Source organism: Podarcis tiliguerta, assembly GCF_965153285.1.
Source record: "Podarcis tiliguerta genome assembly, chromosome: 5".
In the NCBI taxonomy this organism is placed as follows: domain Eukaryota; kingdom Metazoa; phylum Chordata; class Lepidosauria; order Squamata; family Lacertidae; genus Podarcis; species Podarcis tiliguerta.
This window is the reverse complement of record NC_139538.1, coordinates 80,706,438-80,727,048: the sequence shown is the minus strand read 5'-3', so window position 1 is coordinate 80,727,048 and position 20,611 is coordinate 80,706,438. Positions and strand designations below refer to the sequence as shown.

Below are 20,611 nucleotides of genomic sequence, written 5' to 3'. Positions count from 1 at the left end.
AGCTTCGTTAAAACAAAATGTTTCTAGAGGCCAACTTAATGAAATTAGAGATGCTGACAAAGCTCATTATGACAAGGCCCATAAACGAGTTTCAGGGGCTCAGACCTTCACCTCAAAGAATAACTGAGCATCAGGATACCCCTGAATTCTTCTCAGTTCAGATTAAAACCCAAGTCAGAGAAGAATTCCTGGCTTACTGCAATGCTAGCAGCCCTTGAGAAAACTTTATTTCCCAAGGGTCCCCAGGGCCTACAGAGAATGTCAACCAAACAGGAGCGGACTTTGGTAATATGGCACCCTGAGTGAGGACAAAATTTGGTGCATCTCCTCTAAATATTTCTTATTTTCACAATAATTCATTTAGGTACAGTTCACCCATTTGTATACTATTACTAGTAACACTAGGGACGCAGTAAAACCTCAGCGCTTAGGACTTGCCAATCGCATGGTCGGCGGTTCGAATCCCCGTGGCGGGGTGCGCTCCCGTCGTTCGGTCCCAGCGCCTGCCAACCTAGCAGTTCAAAAGCACCACTGGGTGCAAGTAGATAAATAGGGACCGCTTACTAGCAGGAAGGTAAACGGCGTTCCGTGTGCTGCGCTGGCTTGCCAGATGCAGCTTGTCACGCTGGCCACGTGACCCGGAAGTGTCTTCGGACAGTGCTGGCTCCTGGCCTATAGAGTGAGGTGGGCACACAACCCTAGAGTCTGTCAAGACTGGCCCGTACGGGCAGGGGTACCTTTACCTTTTACTAGTAACACTACTATAGTTTGCACCCCCTTGGCTTGGTGCCCTGTGCAAGGTACTGCACTGCCCTAAATCCGGCACGGAGCCAAAGAAGAGAGGGAGAGACTCCACTATCCCTCTCACTGCAGCTGTTGCCACCACCACCGCTGCCCTGATAGTTGCAATTTAAAAGGGCTCCTGAGTCCCACAGGGGTGCTACAGAAAGAATGTAGTTGGTCAAGGGAGCCATGGACTCAAACAGGTTGAAAACCTAGCTGGTCACTAGGAGTTGCTTGAGAAGAACAAGCAAATAAATAAATATATTCAATGATGATCAACATGCAATTCTGGAGCCAAAATTACTGCTCCATGCTGGGCCTTAACACTGCATCTCTTTAGCATGGAATAATTAAATATAAACTGTCTTCTTGGAATTTATTATAATTCTTAGTTATTGGTTTGAGGTAATGTTGTTATATGTGGAGCGGGGGGGGGGGAGCTAACTCAGAACACTTTATTAGTTCTAGACCTTTAGTTAATTATTGTTTTTCTTTTTAAAACTTACTCCAAATTCCTCTGGAATTGACTGCTATTACTGCTGGGCTTCCCCCTCTCCCGTTGGTATTAGCACTTAAGTAAGGCAAAGCTGCAAAGTCTGGGGTTTTCCCGTAATACCATACTGCTAAAACTCAGGCCCAGATAATGGAAACTAGCTCATCAGCACCCCACTAGTTCAATACTGAGATGCTGTGGGAAAGTTGCAGTTTAGCTAGATCAGGTATATGGGTGGCTCTCTAGATGTTAGTGAACTACAACTCCCATCATCCCTAGCCATTCGCCATGCTGACTGGGGATGATAGGATTTGGAGTCCAATAACATCTGGAGGACCACATGTTCCGCCTCTCTCAACAGGAGTTCAGCCAATACTAGAATATCCAAAGTTACTTCTAGTCCAGACCAGCAGAGTTGTTTAGTTTAGTTTAGTTTAGTTTAGTTTAGTTTAGTTTAGTTGTTTAGTTTAGTTTTTAGTTTAGTTGTTTAGTTTATAGCTGTTTGGTGATGTGGGTGCTGATTTTATATCAGGCTTGCACACATGGTCTACAAAGTCAAATGCCACTAATTCCAATTCCCATCCTCCAAAGTAAACTAAAACTGTTAATACAACAAATGCACCACTATGATTTAGCACACCCAGGTTTTCCAAACTTCAAATAGACAATACACTCCCACCCCCCCACCCCCCGAGTTAAAAATAGAGGTACATTTCACTCATTATATCAAATGTTTATTTTTAGAATATGCACAAGTAAGACTCACCAGTCCTCAGAGGAGCCCACTCTCATCTTTTGCTTGTGTATACCCCGCCCCCCCACAATCTCTAGGAGGCAATTCCAAGAGCAATAATTCTTGTAGTGGCTGCAAGCCCTGATCAATGCATCATGTGGAGATACAGTGGGCTGCCTCCTCTGTGGGTAGATATTGAGGGCACACAGGGGCCTTGCACTTTTAAATTAATTTATTTTCCATTGCATGCTGCCTACACTTCTTTCACTGCAGACTTGTGTAACCCAGTGAACAGTTTGGAAAGTATAATTTTAGAATAAGTGAGCATGAATCCATATGAACAAAATAGGACATTGTTTTTGTTTCTTTTCCCTACATATGTAGCTTTGCCAACCACAATTAGCAAATCAGTTCCCTCCCCAACAAGATGTGTGACAAGCCCAAAGGTACCCTAAGGAAAGTACAGTAAAGACCAGTTGGGCCCACGTAATCTACTCTCGAAATTAAAACAATGGGAACCTCAGCATAATCCTTGAGGTGGGATATTCCCTTTCTGTGCACTCACAGGCAAACAATGCAAAATGCAAAGCTCCCCTGGCTGTTTATTTTCAAGGAAAATTACATCCATTCTCTTGGAACAAATATAAAGAGCCTCTTAAAAAGTCACCCTTGCCATCCCATCATTTTAAATCACAGGCAGTAAATTGAAGATTCTGTTCAACATCCACTGACCACATTGCATTCATTTTGTCAAGTAAGTAAATGAAATATGACATATATTGATCTAGATGTCTCTGTATAACTATAATATTTATATCAAATACATGTGTCTGAGTCTCTCCACCCCCACCCCACCCCCCGCATCTTCCTTCTTAACTTTCTAATTGTGCATTTGTCTACTGGCTGTCCAACATCTCTGCTCCCACTCTCTGGTTCTCCCCTGCTCTTTCTGTCTGCACTCCAGGAGCTGGCAAGCTTGAAGAAAACTCAAGGTATAGCATAGCTGACGTAAGGCCAAATCCACACGTAGATCATTATTACTTTTTTTTTTTAAGTGTGTGGAACAATATTCTTAATAACTGCTTTCCCCATTAAACCTATAATGGAACACTCTTTCACATAAATAAAAGCTGTGTATGATTGAGTTTGGGCAGATTAACCATCTTCGACCTAGATTCTATTACATGGTGGCTAAGGTGGGGAGGGGAGGGGGGGTCAGACCTGGTTCAAGAAAGTTCTTAGAAACAGCATTCTTTCAACAGTTCTCTATTTTTGAACCGAAGTTAGATCAGACTATTGCTTCAACAGGACTAATAGAACCCAAATCCTATGTAAGAAGTCATAGAAAGTATGACTTTCTATGAAACCACAGAAGATAACTGCTTTGAAGATCTTGTTAAAAAAACGAAAACACAAGCGGTTTTCCTGCCTAGGATTTCTAAAGGAGCAGTGAGGGAAGAGGACAAAGGTTGTAACACTTGATTTTTAAACACAGGGATTAATTTAAGCCTGCCTTGCCCACAAATACATGGAGCTAGATGACTGCATTGGTATCTCACGCTCAAAAAGGGCAACAGTGGCCCACCAGGGAGCTTAGTCTCAACCTTGTTTTGCAGCCTATCGCTGATAACAAAACAGCCCCTGGTAAGGCTGGTGGGCTGTTTTCAATTCAGTCACCATTTGTGAAGGCCTGCTGCACAATGATATTTAGAAGAAGAATGAAGTATTTACCCTACCTAAGATCTGCAGGACTTCTGACCACACCTACCATATCACCAGCCATGTGTAGAAGCAGCCCACTTGAGAGAGCTACATTAGCTCTGAGAAAGCTTTCCTTTTTTCAGCCTTGTCTCTCCAAGAGCCCTTCTCCTTTTGTGTCCTAATCTATTTCTTGGTTCTAATTTCAAACCCTAAGTTTGAACCTGAGCTGGTGTGCATATTCCACATTTGAGTTTGCTCTCAGGTTTGAGCTCTAGGCCTGCCCCTTGACCTCTAGCAGCCTGTGAGGCTGCTCTCCCACCTTCCCAAAATAGCAGGACACTGGCCCTTACAGAGAGGGAGAGGGGAGACGGGACGTGTGGGGAGCTCAGCACTGTGTGGCAGGATTGGCTCCACTGCAACTCAATGTGCAGTGCCAAACTCCCTGTGCCTCACCCTTCCTGTCTCAATAAATGCCACTGGTCCAAAGTTTTGGGAAGCCAGGGCAGCCAACAGGGCCCCACCTGGGCTGATTCACTGGTCTCTACTGACCTTGACCCTGTAGCAAGTTCTAGCACCAAGAGGCAGGAGAATCACCAAGTATCCTGACTATTACCTGCAGAGTCCTGGGACAGAAGGAAGGTTGCTCAGTGAGGATATTTCATCATCTTGAGAAATGTGAGAGCCATTTACTGGCACTTAAAAAGTGGCCTTATTGAAGCAGGAAGTACCATCACATTTGCTACCGTACAATTAAATCAAGACTGCTGAGAAATGTCACTGATCTAACTGCAAGGGTTATGTCTTTGTTTGCACCCCCCCCCAAAAAAAAAAACCCCAGATGTTTTGCCAGAGTAACATTGTTTTTTAGACAAAACTTTAGGGATGTATTTGGAAACCCCACAATTCACCTCAAATTTCACTTTAGCCAAAATTATAGTAGCAGCTCTACTTTTGCACTAACCAAGCAGGGATGACTCTAAGGTGTAGTAAGGGGTAGTAGGCACGCCCCCAAAATAATTTCCCACTACTCCATTGGCTTCCCCAGCTTTCAGTCTCAAGGTCCTATGTAGCCCAGACTACTTCCCAAACTAGTTATTTTTCTGGAATCCCTTCGTGACCAAGGCTATAGCAATAAAACTTAACAGTATAATTCAAACTCAGTCCAGGATAAATACTCTTTCATTTGCTCTGAGACATACAAACACTGTCTCAACTGTGAGCTGTCTTTCTTTTGCATGACATACTGTGATGAAGTGGACAAGCAGTGTCTAGATCTTTAGTCATTAAGAACTGAGACCAAAACCCAAAAAGAAAATGTTAACAGCTGTGAACATGCAGTTAGGACAGCATGCTAGCCAGCAGATTCATAGGACACCGCAGGATTAAACCACACTTCCAGCACCAGCAGTTTCAGCATCAACCAGACTTCTGTCTACTGCTCTAATCCTTTGAAATCCCAGCAGTTCTTGAGCTTCCAGAAGCAACAGTTAGGACACACAAGAGACACCCTGCTATTATTAAGCAATCAATGTTTTTGCTCCTGCTCCTCATTTTACAGTGTGTTTTTTTTCCTATTTAAATGGCCTTATAATCTTTGAATAGCTTGCAATATGATTTGAAGTTATAACTAAGCTTTCCACCACTGATGACTACCCTTTTCTAGGGTTACCATTTTAACTGGTACATTAATCAAGAAGTTGTCAATGTGGTGCCCTTCAGATACCGCTGGACTCCAACCCCCATCAGCCGCAGCCAGCATGGCCCGTGTTCAGGGTTGATGGGAGCTGTGGTTCAACAACATCTGAAGAGCTACCTTTTATCTATTACCATTAATTCATGATTTGGTATGGGTCCATTTTAATCAGTTGGAGTAATGACAAATGTTTTGGTTTTTTAAAGGCTGGGTTTTTTTGTCCTGACAAGCCACATATATCAAAATTTGAAATGGCACTCTTGGTTTACTGAACCCCATTAACTCAACAGATGCTGGGACAGCAGTTGCACATGGCTCCTGCTGCAAGATGATTGGGGTGGGTGGGGTGTAAACCTTAACAGTATGAGAAACGACTGGTGTTAACTTCACCTCTTAAGAGGTGTTTAATCTAAGGGGGGAGAGGGCGTCAATACGCTAGGTCCATTATATTCGCCCTCAATTTCTGAGAGAAGAGGAGGGGAGAAGAGAGCCTATAAATGGAATTCTCAGTTGCAGGATGTAGAATCATAATAAGAAATCAGAGTGGAAGTTCACAGTATGGTATTTTGAGAAAGTTGTCTATAGGCTTGACAGTAGATGTATATTTAGTAGCTAGAGAGAGGGGTACAGGGAAGGAGGGTGGGGGATTGAGAGCACACTATTATTTTAATCAGTGTTTTATCCAGAGTTAAGTAAAGCAACTGGGAAATAACTATGCAAAGGGCATTTATTGCTGAAACACTTCAGATGAAGCCTTGGAGTGGTTGAAAACAGAGCCTTCCCGTGTTTTCTAACTTTTCTCTTGAGAATTTCAGAGGAAAAGAGACTGCAGTAAGCAGTTAAATCACCAGGAGAAGGTCCAAGTGGCTGTTGAAAGTTGCTGAATTTATTCTTCTGCATTGTCAAGAATCACAATATACTGACAAAGTAAAATACAGTTTGTTCAAGTGCCATATATTTATGTATCATATTTCTGTCCTCTTTGAGGTGAAGGAAATAAATGTCCACCATAATGCTAATGCAATAAATGTGAGCGTTCACATGGGTTGTGAAAGTCATAGTGCAAAAGCTTAATAAAAACTATTGTGCTAGGAGTTGTACAACATCTTTCACAAATGCAAAGCACTCGTTGGATTCAGTTGCTGTGCAGCACCAAGAACATTAGTGTTACACTAAGAACTAGCACAGTGGTAGTTGCACAAGTGGGTTGCCACAACTGGATAACACCCATAGAGCTATTTCATTTTATCTCACAACTATGGAGACTAAGAGAAGACAACTCACTGAGCATCATGAATAAGTAGGGATCCAAATTTAGCTTTCTATAATTTAAAAAGTAACAGTATTCACATTAAATTAGCATGGCTCTTCATTCCGTTAAGCAACATGTGGATGAATGCACATGGTTTTGAAAAGGTTAATTTCAGTGGAACTTTTCCACTGAGATATGTTTCTCTCAGGCCTTTGAAATCAATATTGTATGGGCTTGCTCTGTGTCCCTCATTTTAGTGAAGTAAATCAAGCACAGCAAGGAAAACAAGACTCTCCATGTGGTGGCCCCAGTACTCTGCAGCACTCTGCTTCTTTGTGTATACATTCTACCAACAGGTGAAAGCATGTTTATATATAAAAGACCTTCACATCCACTGTGACTACATTATTTATTTAATTTTGCCCATGTTGCTGATGTTTAAGTATTTGATTTGTTGCTATTCTAGTTTGATCACATTGTTTTTGTTTTGCAATGTTTTAATGTTGTGTACGGTGCTTTGAGTGAACTTTTACCAAAAAAGCAACTGATATTACAGACAGGTGAGGTTTCTGTTTGTCTGCATTTTTAAGTAAAGCGGCCTGAATGGCACTTCCTGACCGAATATGTGGACCGAAGCACAACTATTCCTCAGTTTTTGCACTTCTCTGAATTTTGTAATATGAATCTCAGCTCAAAAAACAACACCACTGAAATGCATGTAAAAATATGCATTTTTAAGATAAAATGTGAATATCATAGCTATGCTGGGGCATGGGAACCTACAGCACATAGCTCAAGGTCTTCACCACTACAATATACAGTATTGCTTAGTGGAACGTCATTTGAAGCCTAGGAAAATCAGAGGAATTATTAGAAAATTTAAAAAGATCACAAGACAGGACAGTAGTCTAGGTCATATGTTCTTCCAATAAAAATGTATTTCATTTGCCTGTTCTTCCAAGTCAGTTTAATAGGAAATGATATTATTCCTTTTCAGACAGAGTTCTTCCCCTCAGCTATGGGAAATCTAGAGGCAAATTGCTAAGTAGAAGAAAAATAAAACCATGTTATAGCTCAGAATCAACATACTACGTCTAATCTATCCAAGGTGTCTTGTCAACTTAAATTATCTTTTTGTCTGTTCGTTTACACGGACTGTCTCTCCTCAGTCCTTTTTTATGTCTGAGAAATGCTGCTATTAAGTCCCTACGTTTCCTTCCTGAAGGAATCTCACAGATTGTTCTTCTTCTTCCTGATAGGCTGATGATTTGGTAAGTTATGGCTCATAGATGAATCGGAATAAATATCTGAGAAGCAACAATGGACCGTGAGAGAAACAAGAGGTCTTCATAGTGCTACACAGCAGAGAACCAAAGCTAGCTTAAAAATAAAAGGCATTCAGACATATGACAGAAACTTAAAGAGGTCTCATGATAAATGTTGATATTACTTAGTGCTTTTAAAAGCATTTGCAGCAACAAAACACCAAAAGGGAGAGGCAGCCCTCAAGCTAGTCCTTGAAAGCAGCCACTTATTATGGAAAGACTGTCCAGTGTGCTTTGACCAAGGGTTTTCCTCTGAAGCAAAGGTCTAAATAGGCCTCAACACCTCACTCAATAATAAACTCACTCAGGATTTTGGGGTGATGTACCCCCCCAAAAAATCATTTACAATGGTGTGGCTCACAGATTCATGTTTGACTGACTGCATGCATGTGCTCTTATTTGATTCTTCCTTAAGCTCCTTTTACAAGATTTATCATGCAAGGGACACATTTTGACAGAAAAATTGACCGAAGGAGAGAGCAAAACGTTGCCGAGCATTCCACATTTTTGGCATGGTTTAAGAAAGGGAAAAGATACAGCCATGTTACTGAAATCCATTGACTGGCTGTACAAAGAAAAACTGAAATGAGAAACATGGTTGTCATTTAGCCCTAGTGACTGTAGTGCTTGGAAATGTTTTTCTTGAGAAGCCCTTAAGCGTGCAAAAGTGCTGCATGTCCCTAATCTCATTCATCCTCATAGCAACTCTCTGAGGTGGGCTACTCTTATTTACACTTCAAAGATGGGGAACATGTGTCAGGGTGAATTTGCGTTATCAGGTTATGTGGTTGCCTCTGTATGGGTGCCTGGATTAGTGTGCAGACTTGTGCATCTTCTAATTAAACTGTTACTTAAATGTGGTCTGGTATAATTCTGACACATGCCGTCCCATAATTTCTCCAGTGGAAATTCCAACCTCCTGCTTTAACTAAACAAACATTCCAGAAAGGCCCATTTGGCAATGCTACTAGAGGCAATTACATTCCGCCTCAAGAAAATGGCTGGTTTCAAAACTATTGGGGCTACTTCCACATTGGGCTGACAGGATATAAAGTGCTGCTTTTCCTTGAATCAGGATACTATTCCATTAATTATGTCTTACAAGAGCAAGTACTTGGGATAATTATATGTTATCCTAACAAACCTGCAAAGTAGACTAGACTGAATGATAGTGGATTTCTAAGAATTTTTTTCAGTCTTAGGTTGCCAACTCCAAACTCAACTCTTCCCTCTTCCTCTCCCCCTTTCCCTGCATCAGGGCTGCACTAGTTATGATTTAGCAAGTTGAACAGGATCCTCCACATATGCCAGTCAATGAGGTAATCAATTATACCCTTTGCATCCTCCTCTCCTGATAGATAGCAAAAGCAAGAGCTACAATTTTAGCCACTGGGCTGCATCTGGGACACAAACTGTGGTATGCCTCAGTGGCTGTCAGATAGACCTGTTGTTGTTCACCTGGGGCAGGATTATCTGTTCTGACTGGTGGTAGCTGCTTTCCAAGAACTCATGCAATGACTCTTCCGAACTTGTTACCACATATTTAAATAGGAGATATCAAAAGCAGAACCTATAATCTTATAAAAGCAAAGCACATACTGAACATTTGCCTATGACCAAAATATTTTCCACCATCACCACGATCTCCACTTGTAGTGGCTTCACTCAAGCTGGTATCCTATGCTTCAAGCCAAACCACTGTGGGATTCATTATTCCTACATGATCTGCCTTGGAAGCTAAAAGAATCTGCATTAACCAAAAACATGACTGGGGCCCTGCTTCACTTCAGGAGCCAATGAAAACACTGACGGAAAAGTCACAAATTTCAGATTTATTGAGAGGGAGTTGCAAAGACTTAATATATATCTCGCTTCATAAGAAATACTGACAACCCATAAACTCCAGAAATAATCAATAACCATTGCATTGTGCCCTATCATGAACATGCACAGCAGGCAACAAAAGCCTAATAGATAACGGTATAAGGATATAAAACAGGGAGTAGAATCAACCAAAAGAATCCCTACCAAATCAAACACAACTTTGCCCAAATTGTTCCAAGAAGATACCTAGTCTTTCACAATATCCAACAAGAAGGAGGTCTGAAAAGTGTGGAGTAGTTTATATATGAACCTAAATGTCCACAAGCAGTGAATCTGCCCCAACCATCTCCTCCTTCTAAACAGCTACACCACATTGGCAGGAAAGGTACAGAAATGAACCCTTTCACCTGGGAGAGGTGTACAAACAGCCCATCCCCTAGGTAAGAAACAGACTCCTTGGATACAGAGAGGTGGAACATTGTGACATCAATGGCCAGTGAACCAATCACCTTACTCTCTCCATATTTGAAAACAGCAAGTTCTAAAGGGCAAGTTGGGCCCTGATGCTGGTTTTAGCCATTCAAGCACTTAGTAGGATTCCTGTTTATCCTTTATTATTCTTGTTGACTGATTATTAATGAAGAATCTTTAGTGCATCCAGAGTACTTAATATATGATCTTCCATAACTCTTACAACAACGCTGATATGGTTGGACAGAATTGTTATCCTGTAGGTGAGAGTGGACTAAGTCTGGAAGATAGCAGCTTACTGAGGATCACTAAGTGAATTCATGGCTCAGGCAAAGTTTGAATCAGAGACTTCTTCACTCACAACACATAGCTAAAGCAGCTTTCTGTTAAGTACACTCAGTACAAATTGTAGATCATGTTGGTGATAGGGACAAAAATAGTCTCTAACATAGGTCTGCATTACTTGAGTCCCACCAGACGGAATGCAATCCACAAGCCATGCGGGATGGTCCACCAGAGGCTCAGTGAGTCTCTAATTTTATGGCCTGCAGAAAGTGAGTGCTTGTCAAGCACCAGGCAGGTCAAACAATACTGCTGAACTACATTTGGCTTGTGGTCCTCCCTGTTGAAAAGACCTATTTGGCGTGGTGCGCAGAGCTGTATGGCCATTGAAAGAACCAGGAAAATCCTTAATCGGGCCGTGTCCCGTTGGGTGCGCTGCTTGTATGGCCGGGTTATCGTTCATGACCGCATCCGGATTGGCAACAAGGCCCTATACCGGGATGACGGAGTTCACCTCACGGATCAGGGGAATGATTTATGGTTGGACAGTGTCATCAGTAGCATTAGGGATTGGTTGCAGCCGTGACGGTATTGGCGGCGAGCCTTTGGGGCTCGGGTGGCGGTTAGGCATTGGATTTATGTGTTGTGGTGTATTGGGAGGCTAGGTGTGGCCATCGCCTACGCCTTCAATTTTGGGTATTCCGTTAAAGGAATCTGGCGGTCGTGTATTCTGTCCGATGCCTGCTTGGCGGGAATCCATGGCACGACCCCCGGTGGCATCATGGGTGAGCCTATAGTTGGATCGGCATCAACAGGCTCCACCTACTGGTGAATCAACCCCGCTGCTGTGGTCATCCAATGCCTAAGCCAATACCATTTCACTGCCGTAACCAATAAAGTTGTGGCCTTTTCTTGCCCATAAACCATATATTCTGTGTCCTTGTGTATTCATTTCCACCTCTCGGGGGTCGGGTCCTCGAACCACAAACTACATTTGGCTTGGTAGGCAATTGAGTTGTGAAGGCTTGCTCTAAGCCTTTATGCCAGAGTTTTCCAAACTGTGTGTCGTGACATATTAGTGTGTCGGCTGCAGTGTGTAGGTGTGTCGCGTGAATGCTCCCTGTGCTGCTTCTGAGGCTGGAAAGGGGTTAGTTTAACCTCTGGTTTATTAGTAAAACTGGATTACTGTGTCATGAAATGATGCATATCTAAAAAGTCTGTCACCAACATAAAAAGTTTGGAAAGCTCTGCTTTTATGCCAACATGCAGAATGAACCTATGCCTGTTGACTCAGAAGTAAAACCCCACTGAAGATTCTCTAGTAAGTGTGCATGGTATTACAGCCTTAAAGCATTATGGATCAAAACTATGCTGTCTTCAGAACGGCAGCCTGCTTCCATATAAGACTGTTTTATGCTTTAAACTCTGCATGGCATTTTAAATATATATATATATATATATATACTTAAATAATATGTATAAACAAAGGAGCTTAATGTATGTTTCTTCCTGGGAGAAGGAAATGCACACATAATTTTAGGACTCTGAGCAACATCTTTCAACAAAGTTTAGCGGCTCCAGATTTTGCAAATGCATTCAATTTTATCTGGAAACTTTTTGACATTAGAAATTGCAGAACTGTAGTTTCTCATTACGTTTGCTGCCAGAATCTTTGCTGAGCTGCTCAGCTAAAGACTTATATTGCTAATTATTACCACATGCCTCCTATCCCATGCAATGGAAAACTTATTGGTTCTGACAACCCATTCTCTCAATGTTGAATTCCAAAGGAAAACTCAAATTTTTGGCCAAACATAACATTTCATCAATCTTGTTCTACTGACTGCAAAACCAATATCAAACGTAAGATGCTAATGGTTTTTTACTGTGCCGTTCCCAAGCTTATGTGCTCTGATGAAAGATGTACGTGAGCAAAGGGCTTCTCCAAAGTATTTAGAAATTAGCTTTTTGAACCAGGAAACAATGCATAAAGTTAAATTGAACAGTCTGTGCACTGATGACAGAGTTCAGCTTCAGTCAACAAAATATACAAGCAAATAGAAACAGATGAACGGAGACAAACATAGAGTATGTTTAAAAGAAAGCAAAACCCCCCAGAGGCAAAACAGACTTAAGCAAGCCCCCAAGCTAGCAGTGAAGCCTATGAGCTAGTTGTTAAGAATCAGCAGGAAGTGGGAATTTGAAGATCAGGTCTAGGTTTAGAGACAACAGAGCACTGCTGGGTACCAGTGACAAAATAGCTTATCTTACAGACTAGCTTCTCTATTTATCAGGGCAAAATGTAAATGGATGAGATATCACTATAATCCTGTTACATCAAAGTACTTTGTTCAACGTTTAAACTTCAACTGCGATCCTATTCATTCGTCCCTGGGAACAAGGCCTACTAAACTGAGAGGGGCTTATTTCTGACTGGATGCATTATGAAGACCTGAACTTGTTCAAGAGTAAAGAAAAGTCAGCATTTCCCCGCAATGGGGTGAGCTCCTGTTGCTCGTTCCCTGCTCCTGCTAACCTAGCAGTTCGAAAGCACGTCAAAGTGCAAGTAGATAAATAGGTACCACTCCAGCGGGAAGGTAAACGGCGTTTCCGTGCGCTGCTCTGGTTTGCCAGAAGCAGCTTAGTCATGTTGGCTACATGACCCAGAAACTGTACGCAGGCTCACTCAACCAATAAAGCGAGATGAGCGCCACAACCCCAGAGTCGTCCACGACTGGACCTAATGGTCAGGGTCCCTTTACCTTTAACACTGAAGGAAACTAGATTAAAAATGAAACACCTTCAACCTTTAACACTGGCCCTCTTCACATGTAACACTAAGCCAAACCACATTAAGCTAAGCCGTGGTTTGATTAGCATTACTTCTGAACCTGGAATCATGCTTTACCTCCCCCAGACAAACTATGTAACCTATGGCTACAACTTCATGACTTGTCTGCAGCAAGAAAAGACAATGGCTCTAGGTTTGAATGTAAGGCTAACTTGCATTACAGCAACACAGAAGCAGCAGGACCATAGGGGGAAGAAAGAGGACATGATGCCGTCTCTGGGAACCTATGTTTGCTCATTTGCCCTAAACACAGTTTGGCTTAGCATTACGAGCAAACTGGGTCAACGAGTCCTGTAAAAATGAGAGGTGAGACACACACTAAAAACACACTATAAGAGAAGTTCAGAATAATTCGGTCCTGTTGAAATGAATTGGACTTCGAAGTAACCAATGAAATAATCCTTTCACGGCATTCCATTGGACTTTATAGCTTTTCTTCTCATAGTGCAGAATAAGGAGATAGAATTCTGGCCTGTACTACTTCAGATTGCAGGAATGTCAACTTTCTTAATATTCTCCTATGTTTCCAATATGTAATAAATTTCTGCATTGCAGAAGGTTGGACTAGATGACCCTTGGGGTCGTTCCAACTCAACAATTCTACAATTCTATATAGTAATAGAAAATGTTATTTTACACATGCGGAGGCTTTTGTTTTAATGCAGTAGAGCATTCAAAAACCCAGTCTCTGATTAACAGCCTGAAGTTATTGTAACTGACTTATGCAGGATTCTACCTACAGTTTTTAAGTTCTATCAGAGGCATTTCCATCCCAAAGCTAAATTTCATGTTTAGAATTGGTGAGCATGTACTTCAGGGCTCAAATAATGTCTGAATTTAACAGGGTTTGTACTTGTGAAAAGTTCCTTCACAGCATTAGGATTCAACATTTTTTCAATGGATTGGGCTCATCACATGAGCTTCAACAGAGAAAGGAGAGAGAAAAATCTCACCATATTTAACTATTTAAATAAATTGCATCTAAAGACGGACATTCCAAAATCCTGGAATGCCATAGACAATGCAAAGAACTACTAGTTTGGAATGTGTTAGGATAAGATTATAGGTCTTTTGGAGTTTGTCAGATGTGGAGGCAAAGAGGGATGGATCCAATATCATCATGCTCACATCACATCAAAAAGCGACACAGAGCTCACCTCCTGTCCGCCCTCCTCAAAAAGACACCACAAAATGGGAAAATGTGGTTTGTGGGTTGAGAGTAGTGGCAACAAGGTTCATTAAAAGGAAATAGCTTGAAAGTTCACTTTTCTATGGTCTATCTGCTACAGCAAATGGGAATTTAGTTTGTTGACTAGTGAGTTGAATGTTGGATTAGCAGACGAGCTCTTTCCATCTTTTGCTATGGAATGGCAGAACATATATTGGACTGAAGACGAAAGGAAACAAGGAGACTGAATGAAGATACAACAGGGTGCAACTGGGAAAGGGTAAGGCCCTGTTCAGATTTTCTGAGGCAAATTCTTGTTAATAGTATGCTTAATGTAGTTTTTAGATGTGAATTTAGTGCAATTAATTTCTGAAAATTAGTGGAACTCACATCATTACATCATTAAATGTTTCTGCCACCCAAAAAGGGACTTTAGTGCTGATGTTATATGTGTATTTATTCTCTATTTATAGATAACACTGATTCTGTTTTGGAGACGGACACAAGTTGTGGTCTGGTTTCCTGGCTGAACTGTTGACAAATCTTCAGAAACTCTGCTTGTTGTTAATAAGGGTCATTTTAAAAACCCAACTAAAATTAGATTATCAGCAGAAAATCAGATCAGTGAAGGGCTGCATCTGACAGTACTTTTGGCATGAGTTATCTCAACATCAACGTCTGAGTCACTTGAAAATATTTAGGTATGTCCCACTATCACCAATGAAACACATTTTCAGGGAGAGATAGAAAATGTAAGCTAGTTTGTCAAATGCCTTGAATGGAAATGAATCCATATGGTCTCTTGTGACATTGACATGGGAGCTGGTTCACTTACAACGTTCCCCATGAAAGTAGCTTGGATGTGAGTGTTCAGAAAAAAGCAGCCACAGAAGTAACCCCTCACTGACATGGAGATATTTGACGCAACAAACATCTTAGTCCTATACGCTGACTTCAAATTAATAATAGCAGGGTCATCTTCCAGACTGTGTTAACTGAGTTCTAGCATTGCCAGTAGTTCCTTTAGAGAACAGGGGAAACCACTTTGACTTGTACCTTAGCATGGCCCAGGTCTCTTAATATGCAGTGTGACAACTTAGGGAGGAAACGACATTTGATGTCAACAGGACACACACACAAAAATGGCACGTGGGGGGGGGAGAGAGAGAGACAGACAGAGAGTGCATATCAGGGTGTGTCCGTGAGTCAGATGTCACCACCATGGCAGGTTCTTTAAACGTCACACAAGCACACCTGGTCTTCGTCTCTTTTTGGACTTACTTTCTGCCTCGGGTTGAGTTAAAAGTCCCTCCGTATTTCTTCCGGTTAAGGATGAGAGCAGCAATTTCTGGCACGTAGCGCGCAAACATTGCCTACATGCGTGAAACAAAAGCACAAAAAAAGAAAATGGCATGCAGAGAGTGTTCTACTGCACCAGAGGCAGCAGAGCCTCTTGGAATACTTACTTTCTTCCACTAACCGCACTATAGGAACCACCATATTTCTTGCGGTTTCCTATTAACTCTATGATTTCAGGGACGTAGCTGGCAAACATGGCCTAAGGAAGAAGATAGGAGACAGAAGAAAAGACTAAAAAGAGAGGCCAAAGAAAGGGGGATGATGAATATTTTAAGATATATCATCTTTAAGATCTGAAAATGCAAAAGACTTAGATCTATAAAAGGTGTTTTTATCCCCTTCAAAAAGGTTTTAAAAAGGGTTTTTTCCCATAAAATTAAAACAAATAAGTTTTGACATAAATGTTGGGTCTCAAAAGAAATGCATGTCTGGTCAACTAAAGAAAATGGTCAAAAGAGGGAGAAAGGCACACAAAACAAAAAACAAAAAAAAGAAGAAGCCAAGAGCAAAATGAGGTCAGAGTGGCATCTGAGTGATAAAGTGCAGCTGCATGGCTAACACTTTCTGAAAAGGGGCAAGCGGGGATATTCAAACATTATACACCGCCAAAAAAACCAAAAACCTCCACCAAGACAAAACGAACCAAAATATGTATTATTGCTAAGCTGATGGTGCTAATTTATAAAAGAAAGACGAGGGTTTCCTCCCCGTTACCAAAGAAAACAGGATGGTAGCAGAGGCTTTCCTCCACACACATGAGAATGAACAAGATGTAACTAAAACGTATTTTTAAAAGTTTGTCTTTTAAAAAAGTTGATAAGAACATGTAAAGATGTAAAAGCAGGGGGGGTGATGGTGGGGAATGGAATCTGCCATGTTTTGTCCAACAAACATTTTGCTTGTGGCTGGATACTTCTAAGAGCTGCTGCCAGTGAACTTGGCCTCATTTTTTGGCACACAAATGCGGCACCTCTTTTGGAAATAAATGCGTATGAAATACTGCATTTATAATGCACTTAGCAGATGCAACATCCCCAAGAAAGAGATGTATACAAGATATACAAAAATATGCGAGAGGATTTAAAAAAATACTTCAGTGACTGCATATATGTACATTACATATATTGTGGATTGAAGTCGATAAGTTACTTACCTTAAGGCATGAAAAGCTTAATGCTAAGGGTGCTGTTTAAGACAATTTAAGACAAAAAATTGCAACAGTTGCCGCATTGTCTTTAGCATTGACAGAAAAATAAAGAGTCAATTTGATTAGATACAAGATATGTACATCTACCTATCTATGCAAATATTTTCCTTCTCGTTGTTCAGCGCGTACTTACTCAGCTCCTCAAGCACAGCAGAGACATACTTGACTGACTCCTCTTAGGTAATTGGCAATGACTGCCTGAGTTAGTACCATGTTACTCCTTGTATGGTTGCCATGTGTCAAAATGAAAGAGAACACAGTTTTGCCATTGTCTGGAACGGGCAAGCGGCTCTTTAAAGGTGGTCCTAAGCCACAGTGTTTGTTGGAATATTGGGAAGGAACACAGAGGGTGGGGAGGGTTCTTGAAACCGCAGCTAACGTTAACATTATTGCTATCATAATCACCAAATTAATGCACTGCCAGTAACCGCTAACTGGAAAGTTCATACTGAGAACTCCTAAGGCACTTTTTGTACCTGCGTGCATTATAATCTTAAGCACACCACCACAGTCATAGTTTAGTTATAAGTCAACAGCTCTGCATAACAATAATTGTGCATACATTATTATTATTATTTAAAAATAAAAATGTGTTGTTACTCATCGATTTATTAAAGTTACTACACTAAGGAGAAAAAATCCAGCAGAAAATAACAAGAATTTTACCAGTCCCCCGAGGATGAAGAAGACCATGAAAAGGCGACCAAGGGTTGTTTTTGCATAAACATCTCCATAACCAACAGTGGACATAGTAACCATTAGTAAATAAACACATTCCCAATATGTAAGCGCTTGGTTATTTTGGAAGTTTTCCCATGGATCCCCTGAGTTCTCCACCTACAATGAAAGAATAAGAGCAGATGAATGATTCAGGTGTACAGACGCCCACAAGGCTGAAGAACAGAGCAGCCCTTTACAAAGTTTTGTTGCATGAAGGTAAGCAGTCATTGGGGGACTGAAGGCAAATTCTTTTATTTCTAGCTAGCAATTAATAACAGCATTACAGGGGGCTGTTGGGATGTTGAATGAAATAAAGACAGTAAAACACTATAAGAGCGTTCCCCTGATTTTACATATACACAGGTCCTGCTATCTGAACACAATGTGTTCCCTGGAAAACATCTGTTAAGCAAGCGTTTGCATAAGGAGTTGACAAATTCCCTTGATTCCTATGGGGAAATTTCTAATGTGTTTCCGACTATGGAATTTTGGCCCCCCAAAGCAAAAAACAACCCTCTGATTTGTCTGATTGCTCCCCTCTCCTCTCCCTCCCTCTGTTCTTCAGTCAACCTGCAAAAGGCAAACAAGGAAGAAATAATGCTCTGTCCAGATATCTGAATCCATTGTGTGTGTATAGCGAGGTTTGGGTACTAATTCCTTGAGTTTGGATAAGTGAATTTTCACATAGCAGGCATTCAGAAAGCAGGACCACTGTGTATAGGCAGGGAAGTGTAGCAGTTGTGGGTTTTGGATTTACACTGGGGAGACCCAGGCACAAATCCCTATTCAGCCACAACGATCACTGAATATCTCTGAGCCAATCCCTATTTCTAAGGCGAATTGATCTCACAGGATGCCTGTAAGGATAAAACAGAGGCTCAAGCCCTACCCCCAAAAACTCTGGAGGAGGACAGGATGCAAATGCAATGACTAATGCACAAGACAACTGGGGAAGCTATTACTGCAATATAAGACACTTTTCCCCATAAGAAGCTGCCTTATTCCTGAGTCAGACCATTAATCCATCCTGCTCATTGCTGTTTACACTGATGGGCAGCAGCTCCCCAATTTTTCGGGCAGAGGCCCCTCCAAGCTGTACCTGGAGATGCTGTGGATGGAAATTGAGACCTTCCGCATACACGGCAAATGCTCTATCACTGAGCTGCTGGGCTTCCCAAGCCATAGCAAACTTTGGCACACCTGCGTCCACCGTCTGTCTGTGCAATAATAATCGGCCACTGTGCTGCTCACAACTGACCAGAGCAGTCACACAAATTCCTGAGCAGGAACAGGGTGGCAGCAGCTCCCATGTCCTGGGAGCCGTTGCCAGAGTTCTGACCACCCACAGCAGTAGCAGGTGTTATTTTGGGGGCCTGCAGAGGCAAGGAAGGATTTGAAACATTTGGGCCACTGCTGCAACCAAGATTCAGTGACTGTCACTCGGGGATGCGTTTCAGTGAACGGAAATGGTCCGTATGAATCAATTCCCACCAACTTGTTAGCTGGAAAAGATTTCCATATATGTGAGTTTCAGCCATGTATGACTCAACAGAGCGTTAGGATTCAAGAGATTTATTTAGCCCTTACCAAGGGAATATGTTTCTTAAAGTAATGTGCCTCAAGTGATTTGTGCCTTGGCCTCAAAAAGAATTGCTGAATGCTGACTTAAGGAAGAAACTAAAGCATTGTTTATATAACAATTAAAGTATCATTTAAATATTTTCTCTCCCTCTCCCTTAAATATTAGTAACATATAAAGTGCTTGTTAGAACACAGTGTTTTTTTCATGCATTGCCTTTGGTGACATTTTTTCCCTTCTTGCTGTTATTAAGGAAACACTACCATCTAGTGGTTACGTTTTGTTAATGGCAATCTCAGTAAAAGACTCCTGTGATTGTAGAATTATTTCAACCTCTAGGACCAAACAGCATAGTACTAGTTGCTCTGTGATGGCTTCCCACCCCACCCCCCATGGATTGATGTTGTGCAAATGAATAATGGCTTCCAAGAGAGGGGAGGACCCGCAGGGTGGGAGCGAAGGTTTAATCCTTTCCTCTGCCCCTCCCAAGCAGCTTTTCTCACCAAGAGGAAAGAGGTTCCTGAAAATATTTGGAGGTATGTATTAGGAATCTTCAAATGGCTGTGGATTATTCACACATGCTCACAACACATTGGCGGGGGGCACAGTTCTCCTTTACAGCCTGAGCCATCACAGAAAGTATGAAATGGCTTCTTGATACCTCTTAAAATTCTTTAATCTATATATATGTCACATAAATGGCAATAGCAATGTGAACATCCCGAAGTAAGTTTTTTTTTTCCCTTAAAAAGACCCCCCCAAATACTTACCAAATGTATAAATCCAGCTGCTGTCAGCCACGTGCTAATAAATATTGAGCACAGATTCACCAACTTGATGGAATTACTGGTTTAAAGAAAGGAAGGGGGAGGGAGACAGAAACAAACAAGACGTTTTCAGAGTTTATGTTTTAGCTGAGCACCTTTACTTCAGTGTTCTTCACTCTTGAGTCCCCTTTTAAAATGTGGTGGTGGTGTTTTTTTTGGGGGGTGTTGTTTTTATTTTGATTATGTATTTTGTGGTTTTATATTTTGATTTTATTCTGTGAACCTCCCTGAGACTCCCTGAGGGCAGTATAGTGGTGCCTCGCAAGACGAAATTAATTCGTTCTGCGAGTTTTTTCGTCTTGTGAAGTTTTCGTCTTGCGAAGCACGGGTTCCCATAGGAAAC

At 41.5% G+C, this 20,611-nt stretch overlaps 1 protein-coding gene across 14 annotated transcripts in view; it reads right to left on the bottom strand.

The window, feature by feature from the left end:
- The window catches only part of KCNMA1 (potassium calcium-activated channel subfamily M alpha 1), a 546,631-nt gene that overhangs the window by 185,902 nt on the left and 340,118 nt on the right, over positions 1–20,611 (bottom strand). For all 14 annotated transcript variants that reach the window (XM_083440310.1, XM_083440306.1, XM_083440312.1 and 11 more), the window contains exons 7-9: positions 20,212–20,287; positions 17,809–17,979; positions 16,043–16,134 (exon numbers count right to left, since the gene is read on the bottom strand). In XM_083440310.1, coding sequence (XP_083296436.1) covers positions 16,043–16,134; positions 17,809–17,979; positions 20,212–20,287 — 339 coding nt within the window. The remainder of the gene's footprint in view (positions 1–16,042; positions 16,135–17,808; positions 17,980–20,211; positions 20,288–20,611) is intronic.